This window comes from Panthera uncia (genome assembly GCF_023721935.1).
Source record: "Panthera uncia isolate 11264 chromosome C1 unlocalized genomic scaffold, Puncia_PCG_1.0 HiC_scaffold_4, whole genome shotgun sequence".
In the NCBI taxonomy this organism is placed as follows: Eukaryota; Metazoa; Chordata; class Mammalia; order Carnivora; family Felidae; genus Panthera; species Panthera uncia.
This window is the reverse complement of record NW_026057585.1, coordinates 10412596-10424848: the sequence shown is the minus strand read 5'-3', so window position 1 is coordinate 10424848 and position 12253 is coordinate 10412596. Positions and strand designations below refer to the sequence as shown.

The following is a 12253-nucleotide window of genomic DNA, read 5'->3' as shown; positions in this document are numbered from 1 at the left end:
CATGCTGCACACGCTATCAGGGCAGAGCCCAGTGTAAGACTTGACCCCACAAACTGTGAGATCATGACCTGAGCCGAAATCTAGAGTCGGATGCTTAACTGACTGAGCCATCCAGGCGCTCTATTTTTAACGTCTTTTAACATTTTTTTCCTCTTCAGATGTCCGGCTACTACTTAACAATGACAATCTCCTCAGGGAAGGGGCAGCACAGTAAGTATCTTTCAAAATCCACTTACATATATTTTTTTCACTTCTATATTATTTTAATTTTGGATGAACTATATTGATAGTAAATTTGTGCCCTGGAAACTAAGTCTAAAATACTTCAATATAAAGCAGTTGGTTTTAGCAGTTTTAGTTGTTTTTTTTTTCTTGGAGAAAACATGTTCCCCCCCAATGTTGTTTATTCCCATAAAGCTTATTATATACGTCCTTATTTTTTATTTTTTATTTTTCCAGATTTCCCCTGTAAAAGCAGAGTTTAATACGAGTGGTTAGGGTTTCTTCTATACTCCTTTTAGTTCACATTGAATTTTTTTAAATTGCTAGCTATAGAAAGATAAGGCTGCTATTGAGGAGTGTTTCTTAAACTGCCACAAAATAGTAGATATTCATAAAAGTGCCCTAATAGAATTAACCATAGAATAATAGCATCATTGTTCAACCCAGTCATGGATTCCTTATCACCACCATGCTAATTAATCTTTCTAAAATACCATTTTCCTTTTATCCTTGTCCTCAAAAACATGAGAGTGATGTGTGTTTTGTTTTCTTCAAATCTAAATACTGTCAGCTTTCAAGGCCCTCTGTTATCTGGCTTTATCACTACTCTCCTTTACATACAAAATTCTATTTCAATCACTGTCTGTCTAACTGACCCAGAGTTCCTTTGTAAAGAGGAAACCAGAAAAGGATAATGACTGGGTAAAGGTGGGGTAGAGAGGATGGAACAAGGATTTTGACATAGAGCAACAAATAATTGTCATAAAGGCATTTGGTATGGTATACAGTTGGTTTAGATTTTAGCTATAGAAAACTTTTAAGAGTTGCTGCCTGAGAAGCAATCATCTTCTTCTGCCCTGTCGATGCTGCTGTTTTGGAACTCATTCTGGGACCAAATTCTACAAACCCTATAATTGTCATCATGATTGATATTCTCATTATACATTGATTTAGGCACACACTGAAGATACATTCTAATGCTGGTTTCTCTTAGTTGCATAAAATGCCATAGAAAAAGGCATTCATGATTTGCTAATTCAACCCCTGTCTATCCTCTGCCCTGTCATTGAAAGAATTTCATCTATATTTTGTCAACAGATGATTATCCAGTCTGAATGCTCCTAATAATAAGGAATTCACCATCTAACAAGGCAGGTTCTTCAACTTGCCTGACATATATTGGTCTTAGTTTTATCCCTGAGAGCTACTCACAATAAATCTAGTCAGTACTTCATTTAATAATGTACTGCTGAAGAGGAGATGGGGAGTGGAATGCCAAGATCCAAGAGTGACTACATCCTAAGCCTGTTGTCACGTTTTTAATTAGGAGTAACAGTAGAATTTGGTATTTAATATTTCAGATGCTTTAATTGCACTGACAATAAAGCTTTCTTTTTATAAATATTCTGGTTCTTATAGACTGTAGCTTTTCAGAGAACATTCTTCCTAAAGGACAGCTGTCTTATGCCCAAATATTTGCTTTTCTAAAGGGATAAAAAATCCTGTTTTTCTTCCTGTAATAAGATGCTTCAGTCCCTTGGCTGCAGATCTCATAGTAAGGGCTCAGTGAATGTTGTTTCAGTAATCATCATTATTGCCTTCTATATAAAATGAAGGAGGACTGAACAACCGAGAATTTAACCCTATTTCCTGGATTTTCACCTATGCTTCTTGACCACTGTAACCATTCTCTGTTAATTCCCAGTACTTCCAGACTAAGTAGGGAGATGTAGGCCATGTTAAAGAGAGGATTTTATTTCTGAAAGAGAGGGGAAATTATTAGTATTATGAGCAGAGAATGACTCGATGAGATTATATTTTAGAATAATTACTGGCTACCGTGCAGGGGGGCAAATATTGAAGTAAGAGGAGTAGTTAGAAGGCTTATTGCAGTAGTTCAGAGATAAATGGCGGTGGTTTGGACTAGTGTAAGGGTGGTGGGAAGAAGTCAGATTCTGAATATGTATTCAAGGTAGAACCCATATGATTTACTGATGGATTGGATGTGAAATGTGACAGAAAGAAGAATCAAGAAGGATCTCAAGTTTTTGGTCCACACTGCTGGTAGAATGAAAATACCATTTTCTTGAGATGGGATTAAATATTAACCATCTTTGGTGTTTGTGTTTGTAATCTGTAATCTTAGGACGTATCGTAGAATGGAATACTTACTACTCTCCTTAAGCTTTTCTAAAATAATAATAATAATAATAATAATATTTAATCCACTTTGCATGAACATTTAATTTATCTTCCTATCTGAAGAACCACCATGTTTAAGACTCATTTTGCTAATGGGGATGTATAATGATTTATAACACCATAGAAATGATTTATCTAAAAACATAACAATAACCTAAAATGAAAAGACTGAGGATTAGCTTTAAATGTCTGTTACTTTGGTTTCTTTTGAAGAAAAGTTTGATACTTTGCTTAAAAACAGTGTCTAGCAGGCGTTTTAGCAGGTTAAACTTGGGCAGAAGAGGTGTTTAACTCTTCCCTTGGCCAGTGGGTGAGAATACTGATATTTTGTGTGTTACGCGTTTCTTACACTGCAGTTTACCTCAGGCTTCTTTCCCTTTACCTTTTTGCTTACTTAGATGTACTAGGGAGCCATTGAAAATGCAGTTTCACAAATCTAGCACTGGACAAGTAAATGGTAGTTAATAGGCATGTACTTTGATTATTCATATCTCCTTTTTAAAATAATCTCTTCTGGGGCGCCTGGGTGGATCATTCAGTTGGGCGGCCAACTTCGGCTCAGGTCATGATCTCGTGGTCTGTGAGTTTGAGCCCCACATCGGGCTCTGTGCTGACAGCTCAGAGCCTAGAGACTGTTTTGGATTCTGTGTCTCCCTCTCTCTGACCCTAACCAGCTGATGCTCTATCTGTCTGTCTCTCTGTCTCTCTGTCTGTCAAAATAAACATTAAAAAAAAAAAAATCTCTTCTGCCTTAAGCTCTCCTCTGAGACTTGACTCATGCTCCGCTCTTGCCTCACCCTCTCCCCATGTCAAATGCCTTCCAGTACATTTAATTATGATCTCTCCTGCCTGCCCTGCCTCAGAAAGTCCAGAATAAAGAAGGCAGCATTGCTAAAATAGTGCATCAACTGAAGGGTTTTTTGTTTTTTCTTTAAACTACTGAAAGCCTCTATCTAAAAGTTGGTAATTCACAAAAATCAGATTACTTAAAACTTCGGAATTGTCTAAGGGGAGTTCTGTTGGAGCTTAGAAGTGGAGACAAAAAGGTAATTTCAGAGTTTAGGGCACATCTGGGATCACTGTGAAGAGTTCCTTCAGAAAGTGGGAAGGCATTAGGATAACACTAGTTGCCTGGAGAGAGAAAGGGAAGAGCACTGGGGAGTGTTTTCACATTCTCTTTCACTATTATGTGAATTACCTTTGGTGTTTCTTTATGTATAATTCTCTCCCCCCCAACCCCCCCCCTTTTTTTCCACTTGTTAAAATACAGTGCATTTGCCCAGTATAACATGGATCAGTTCACGCCTGTGAAGATAGAAGGATATGAAGATCAGGTAATGACTGTTCTTTTTAGTAGGCTGTGCCTGGGTGGTAGTAGAAATCCTATAAACCAAAGCAAATGTCTGAAGATAAGATGCTGAATAAATTCATGCTGTAGTTATCATAGCTTTTGTAAATGTTCTATATAAGAAAATTCTTCCCCTCTCTGATAATACCAGGAGTTTCTTGGACAGGAAAAAAGAGCTGCCCCTAACAAGAATAGTGAAAATAAAAGAATTGAGTTTTATACAGATTTTATAGCTGTGTGTAATTCTCCTTGGTAAGAATAATAGGAGACATTATATTTGATATTCTATAGAAAAACAGACATTTCTATTCAAACAGAGGAACAAAGCAAATATTTCCATTATTGTCATAGTTATAAACATTGTCTGGCAGGACTTTGCAAATTCATTAATTGCACTTCAAAAGCAGTATGTCACTAAATACCAAATCCTTGTTAAAAAAGTCTGAGGGGCACCTGGGTGGTTCAGTTGGTTGAGTATCCAACTCTTGATTTTGGCTCAGGTCATGATCTCATGGTCGCGATATCAAGCCCCATGTAGTGTGGAGCCTGCTTGGGATTCTCTCTCCTTTCCTCTCTGTCCCTCCCCCACTCTCAATGTCTGCACTCTCTCTCTGTCTCTCAAAATAAACTTAAAGAAAAAAGTCTGAATCTTCTTTGAACCCACAAATCCGTAAGATTTATCCTAGGAAAATAAGTATATAAATGTATTAAAAAGATTATAGCAAGGTTTATGACAGTGAAACAAGGTTTATAATAGTGAAAAATTGGGAACAATCTAAATGCCCAACCAACATTAAATTAATTATCTATAGACCAAAATACTATGACTACATTGAAAAGTGATATAAAAACTGATCTGGGAATATACTCCCTTTGGTAACACATATGCTAAAGTATTGATCTAGAAAGATTTTTGTGATATATTAAGCTAAAACATAAAAGAACATATGTAGAATTGTACTAGTTTATTTTTCAAATAGATATTTAAATGAGCTGTATTAGAATTAATGCATTTTAAATTCTTTAAAAGATGCACCATTTTATGTACCACTAAGAAAAAACACTGCCAATTTTAATTGGCAAAGTCCTAAGATGCCATCAAGTATAAGATGTATCCCATTTTATGAAATGTTAAGTGATGGGGGGACATATGCATCTTTTTTTTTTTAATGTTTGTTTATTTTTGAGAGAGAGAGAGCACCTAAGGGACAGAGAGAGAGGGGACAGAGGATCAGAAGAGGGCTCTGTGCTGACAGCAGAGAGCCTGATGTGGGGTTTGAATTCACGAACCGTGAGATCATGACCTAAGCCTAAGTCAGATGCTTAACTGAGCCACCCAGGTGCCCCTGGAGGGACATACACATCTTAGGAGTCAAAGGTATAAAGTATATAGATGTGCATAGGAAAGGAAATGTAGGAAAATATACACCAAAATGTTAACTCTGTCTTGGAATTACAGGTTTCTTGGAATTTGTTTTGCTTGTTTTTTGTTTGTTTTGGTTTATATTTTTGCTTAATTTTCTTAATGAAAATAGATTAATTACAAGTATAAACAATAAACAATACTGGAAAAAATGATAAATATTGCTTGCAATTGATATTGTATAATTTAATGTAATATAGACAAGTTATTGAAATAATAAGATCTGTGTCCAGATACATGTTATAAGACCATTCCCATATACCAGTAGTAGCCAGCTTAAAAATGTAGTCAGTGGCATTCTTAGCCGTAACAACAGCAACAAAAAGCTATTACCTGGATATTAAAATAAGGAAAGATACATGAGTTATTAAAGAAGATGCCATAGGGGAGCCTGGCTGGCTCAGTTGGTAGAGCATGCGACTCTTGATCTCAGGGTTAGAAGTGTGAGCCCCACATTGGGTGTAGAGATTACTTAAAAATAAAATGTTTTGAAAAATAAATAAAGTAGATGCCATAAAACATCACACACACAAAGGAAAAAAATTAAAAAGACAAAACCAAAGTAGATGCCACCCCTGCATATAATAAAAATCAACTACAGTGGGTTAACTACGTAGAGATTTTTGTCATGTAAGAAATCCGGAGGTAATATTTAGAGCTGTTATGAGCTGTTACATGGTAGCTCCATGATGTCATCAGAGACCCACGTTGCTTCCAGCTCTCTATTCTGCCTTCCAGGTGTTGTTTTCATTATCATGCTCTTAAGAGAGCCGCTCTATTTCAGGGCACTAAATCCATAGTTGTAGGAAGGAAGAAGGAGGAAGTTGGAAAAGGTGCTGGCCATTCCAGAAGTAACTTTCACTGATAAGTTATTGCCAGAACTCCTATCACTTTGTCATTCCTACTGGGGAAGTATCATTTTTGTATTTGTATACACAGTATTTTTGGAAACTTTTGGGGTTCTGTTAGTAAGGGAAAAGGAAAGAATGGATATTGGATTGGAAACTAGCAGGAGTCTGCTATACAGTTCATACACACACACACTTTAATCTGGGAAGTAAATGGGAAATTAGATTTAAATACAGTGTTTCTGAATAAGAAATATAAATAATATGGAAAGCTTATCTGAATAAGAAATATAAATGAGGGGCACTTGGGTGGCTTAGTTGGCTAGGCATCCGACTTCAGCTCAGGTCATGATCTCACAGTCTGTGGGTTCAAGCCCCACTTCAGGCTCTGTACTGACAGTTCAGAACCCAGAGCCTGCTTCTGTGTCTCCCTCTCTCTCTGCCCCTCCCCACCTTACGCTCTGTCTCTGTCTCTGAAAAATGAATAAACTGTAAAAAAAAAAATAGAATAAAAAAGGAAATATAAATGGTATGGAAATTTTGTTTTTCAAATAGATTTCATACAATTCCTATGAAAAATAGACCATACAGGATTATTCTGATCAGGAACAACAATGAAAAAAGACCAATGCTAGCAAACAAAGACACAAGGCAAGAATCAGAAAGCCCTTAAACTAAGTATCATAAAACAGAAAGGAAAAGGAAACAATTGATAAAATTTATGAGATTACTCTAACTTTGATTTCCAGTGCCAACTATACACTTAGATTAATTCCAGGTGGAGATTAAAGGTTAAATATTTTTTAAAACATAAAAATTTAGTAGGAAATGGAAAGAGAATCATAACTTTTAAGTAATGATGAAACATTAGAAAAGTTTATAAAAGAAAGTGACCTTTGTATAATGGGCTTAAAATAAGATTTTAAAAGAAGAAAATATGTGCCTCAAGCATAGTAAAGATGTTATTCAAATACCTAAGGATGATGCCAAGAGTTCAGTGAATAAATGAGCAACAGAAATGAACCATTTGCACCCAACTGCGAAATACAAAGCAAACTTGGAAAAGTGTTACATCGCCCAGAAATAATAATTAAGGTAGTGCAGATTAAAATTTTAATGTGAACATATTTACTTTTTAATTACAAAAGTTGCAGGATTGTGATGAGAAAGCTTTATGAGAGTAAGACTAAGGAAATAATCAAGCTTTTAAAGGGTAGTCTGATGATAAGGACATGAATCTCAAAACTAGGAATTCTTTCCAAAGAATTATTTTTAAGCAGAAGACTTTTTGTGGGAGAATTTATAGTGGCTTTCGATAGTGGAAATGGTAAGTAACTTAAACCTGCTTCAATTCAGGAGTGATTAAATATATTATGGTATGTCAATATTGTGAAATTATATGTAATTATTAAAAATGGTAAATGTGTCAAAAGACAAATGGCAAATTAGGGAAACAATTGTGAAATTCAACACATGCAGAGTTTTATCTGCCTAATTAATAAAAAGACTTCAACTAGAAAAAGACCAAATACCCAATAGAAAAGTGGGCAAAAGATAAGAATAGACTGTTCACAGAAGGGGAAATACAGTAAATGACTTTTTAAAAGGTGAAAAGAAATTGCAGTTAAAATTTCTACTGATAGTGTGTTTGTAACTTGGTACCACACCCTATCTCTGATATAGGGCAGTTTGTCAGTCTCTAACAAAATTATGAATACGTTTACGCTTTGATCCAGTTGTCCCCTTTCAGAGAATTTACCTCACATGAGTACATGGTACATGTACATAATTGATACATAATGAATGTACAAGGACATTTATTGCAATATTGTTCATAATAGTAAGAGATTGAAAACAACCCAACTATCCATTAATAGAGGACTGGTTGAATAAATTTTTGTATAGCTATACAATGGAGCAGTATACAATTATAAAGCAAAAAACAAGGAAGTTCTCTGAGTATTCCTATGGAAAGATTTTCTAGGTATATTAAATTTAAAAAGTAAAAAGTGAAACACAGTATAGTATGCTAGTTTTTGTGTAAAATAAAAGGGTGGGTGGGTGCCTGGGTGGCTTAGTTGAGTGTGCGCGACTCTTGATCTCAGCTCAGGTCTTGATCTCAGGGTCGTGAAGCTGTTGGGTCTGTGCTGGGGGTGAAGCCTACTTAAACAAACAAGTAAATAAATAGAATAAGTAATACATTCACATGGTTCAAAAATGGAAAAAAATACATATATATATATATATATATATATATATATATATATAGTGAGATCTTTTTCTCATCTTTTTCTCATATCCACCAAATTCCTAACAAATGTCCCTTTCCTCATAAGGCAACTGATTTTTATTAATTTAGAGCAAGGGTCAGCAAGCTATGCATGGCAGGTACCACTTATTTTTGTAAGTGAAGTTTTATTGAACACAGCCCTGCTTGTTTGTTTTTTGTATTGTCTATGGCTGCTTTCCTGCTAACAGAGTTGAGTAGGCACAACTGATTCTATGTCCAGAAAAGCTGAAAATATTTACTATCTGGCCCTTTACAGAAAAAATTTGCCAATCCCTGATATATTCTTCCAGGGTTTCTATTTTACAAATATTACCTATTTTAAATGCTAAGTATAATGACTAGAAAAGGTTTATGAAATATGTGAAAAAAAGGATGTTAAAATGTATAGAGAAGTTACTGTTGCAGCTATGTATAAAGTATATATATTGGCAAAACATTAGACAGAAACCAAGAAATTAAGGATAGGTTGGAGAAATGTGGTTTTAGAGCTGATTTAACCCTAAACATAATATTTTTATAAGAGTAAAAATGTGACTTAAGGGGTAGCTGGCTGGCTCAGTTGGTAGAGCATGCTGCTCTTAACCTTAGAGTCATGAATTCAAGCCCCACCTTGGGGGTGGAGTTTACTTAAAAAGTTAAGTTTTTTAAAAATGTGACTTGATTGAAAAATCAGTATGAAAGAGAAATCTGAGTAAATGAAAAGTTAACTGTCTTCAGAATTTTTATTTGTTTTGTTAAATTTGACAAGAACTTTTTTTTACAGAGTTACTCATAATTATTCTTTGGAAGGTCTTAATTACAGAACATGGTGACCTGGGTAATAGCAGATTTTTAGATCCAAGAAACAAAATTTCCTTTAAGTTTGACCATCTACGGAAAGAAGCAAGTGACCCCCAGCCAGAGGATGTAGATGGAGGTCTGAAGTCTTGGAGAGAATCCTGTGACAGTGCTTTAAGGGCCTATGTGAAAGATCATTATTCCAACGGCTTCTGTACTGTTAAGTATCTGCCTGCTTCATTATTAGAGATGTTTTATTTTCTACATTTACCTTATCCTTTGTGGGCTTTGGCTAGCCAAACATCACTTCTTCTTAGAGTCTCCTCTGCATTTTATTCTCCTCTGCATTTTTGAAGGGGTATAAATGGACAATTTTATATGGAAAAATCTTTAACATCTTTAGTTTAGACATAAGTAAATAAATTTAGATTGTCAAGACAGCTATTGCCACATTCATGACTTTTTAGTATAGGCCTTTTTACAGAAAGCTACTTACATAGTTTAGATGCTTTCACTGGATCGTCAAAACTATTTGAATTTTTTTTAATCAAGAGTAATTTGACTTTTTTTTTTTTTTTTTTTTTTTTTTTTTTTTTACTAATGTTAAAATTTGGCTCTATCATGATTTTTCCTTTGTAAGGTTGTGAATACGATTAAGAAAAATGTCTGTTAGAATATTTTCAATATTTAACGATGATGAGTTAAATGGCGATAATAGAATATTGGGTAAGAGCCCTTATTTTGAAGCCATACTAACTGGTTTGATCCTAGTCTTGCCACTTAATTAGTTCTGTGACTTTGTTAACATGTCTGCCTCAATTCTTTTCACCTATAAAATGGAAATAATAGTTCTTACCTCATAGGATGTTGTGAGGATTGAATGAAGTAATTACTCATATAAAATGCCTGGAAAATGTCTGGCACAAAGGAAGTTCTGCAGAAGTGTTGAATATCATTATTATTACATGTTTTTTATTTTTTAAATGATGGAGAAAACCCATTATGGTGGATAATTACAGTTGATATTACAAAGGAAGACATGGCATACTCTTTTAGAAATTGGCTTTGCAATCCTAAATATACTTTCAACTTCTCATTTGTTATGTATTTAAAGTTTGACACTACTCATTCTTATTTTGGAGAGCCTCCACACCAAGTAACCTCACGTGCCATTTTCTCACTGTCTCTGCCAATAAATGAGCTACAGAAAGCCATCAAATTGTTCTGACAGTGTCTGTTGTACCCCAAATGTCTTACATCCTCAGAGCTGTCCTGCTTGGTGGTAATTGTTGATTTCATCTCAATATTTCCCATAATGTTTTCAATATAGTATGTTCCAATTCATTCCCATTGTCCTTAGGCATCTGTCTGATCCCCCACATATTAGTAAGACTGACATGAAATCTTTCTCTGCTTTCCACACTCAGCAGTGTTCCCTCTCTTCCACTGTACTTGAATCTTAGAAAGGGGGATCCTTATTCTTGATCTTATACTATCCTATCTGATACATATCTCTCTGAATATTTTTATTTCTCTTCTTAAGGAGAACAAACTTTTCCTCAGTCATAATTTCTGTCAGTTACTTTTCTTCTCTTTCTACCTTGCTCTTCCTCCCTCTTCTTCACTTCCTTTCTTCCCTCATCTCTCTCTACTATGTAACCAAACCTGGGAGCATTCTGCTCCTACTAGTGTCATTTCCTCATTATGTATCTACTTCTTAACCCTGTGAATTTTGGCTTCAGTCTTTAGTCTATAGAAACTGTTCTCTGAGTTTACTAATGGTTCCTGAATTGCCTCAGTATCTTTTTCTTCGTCCTTGACTTCTTTATGGCATTTCACACTGAGACCATCCAACTACTTACTTTTGCTTAGACTGCTCTGTCAGCACCCTCTACTCATTCTCAGTTTGTCTCTATTTCTTTTCTTCTCCCCTACCTTTGTAAATGTAGGCATTCCCCACTGCTCTACTTCTCTTTCTTGAAAACTCATGGTTTATTTAATATAGGGAAAGTAAACATGTGGAAATATTTTGTGGACTATAAAGTTCTTCTATTTATTTTTTTTCCTTTTCCTTGGGATTGCATTTCTGTTCACCTCTTCTACATTAAGGAACAGTTGGGGCTTCTGACTACTAGCTGCACATCTCTATCTGAATTTCCCAATTTGTTAATGATACTACTGTCTATCTGGTCATCCCAGTATGCAAGCACTTTGGCTCTTTCCCCTTTTCTGTCCTTCACTTGCAGTGTATTGTTAGACTTGATTATGCTTTTGCACCCTGATACCCACTGATACTACCCTGACTTACTGCCTAGATTAATGCTCTGGCCTCCTAACCAACTTTAGCTTTTCCTCTACTTTAGCCTGTATACCAGTATTAATTATTCTCCCAAAACAATAGTGCCTGTATGCTGTTTTGGTGTCTGTCCTGTAGAATAATGTCCATACTTCTTACCTTCTATCTATTACTGTGGGATTTATATCTTCTGTCCTGTATTGTCACCCACTTCAGTTAGTCCACTTCACATGTACTGTCTAACCTGAAAGCACTAATTGCCATTCGCTGAACAAGCCCCCAGTTTCCTGTCTGAAGAGTTTACTCATCTTTCCTCTCAGTCTCTGCCTATGAGAATCTCACCTGTCTTGTAAGGCCCAGTCCAACTGTCACCTCCCTTGTATCCCAAATCAGGAGCAGTACTGCCTTCTGCAGTCATTGTACCAGTGTCTCCTGTGGAACTAAACATGTTCTGCTCTGTGTTTGTATCCCATGAAGTCTTGTGAGTTACCTGATTCTTTGTCTCCTCCGAGGATTTAGCATGCTGTTTTTGTACGGTGTTTGGCATTTAGGTTAAATGTGTTTTCAGAGGCTAACTTTTTTTTTTTTGTTTAACAATAGGTTTATGCTAAAACTATAGATGGGCAACAGACCATTATTGCGTGTATTGAAAGCCACCAGTTTCAGCCTAAAAACTTCTGGTAAGAAAGTAGATGTTCTCTTCTATTTGTGTCTTAACTTCTGTTGGGAAGAAAACAAACCAGTAGTTGAAACTTGGTTTTTAATCTAACTAGTTTAGAATAAGTTATTTGACTGAAAAGCTTCAGTTCCCCATCTGCAAAATGAGGGGTTGAGACGTGAACATTTA

The 12253-nt window shown here is 35.5% G+C and overlaps 1 protein-coding gene across 2 annotated transcripts in view; it reads left to right on the top strand.

The window, feature by feature from the left end:
• The window catches only part of CAPZA1 (capping actin protein of muscle Z-line subunit alpha 1), a 49560-nt gene that overhangs the window by 25305 nt on the left and 12002 nt on the right, over nucleotides 1-12253 (top strand). For both annotated transcript variants that reach the window (XM_049616554.1, XM_049616555.1), the window contains exons 3-6: nucleotides 159-210; nucleotides 3695-3758; nucleotides 9123-9329; nucleotides 12007-12086. In XM_049616554.1, the coding sequence (XP_049472511.1) occupies nucleotides 159-210; nucleotides 3695-3758; nucleotides 9123-9329; nucleotides 12007-12086 (403 nt within the window). The remainder of the gene's footprint in view (nucleotides 1-158; nucleotides 211-3694; nucleotides 3759-9122; nucleotides 9330-12006; nucleotides 12087-12253) is intronic.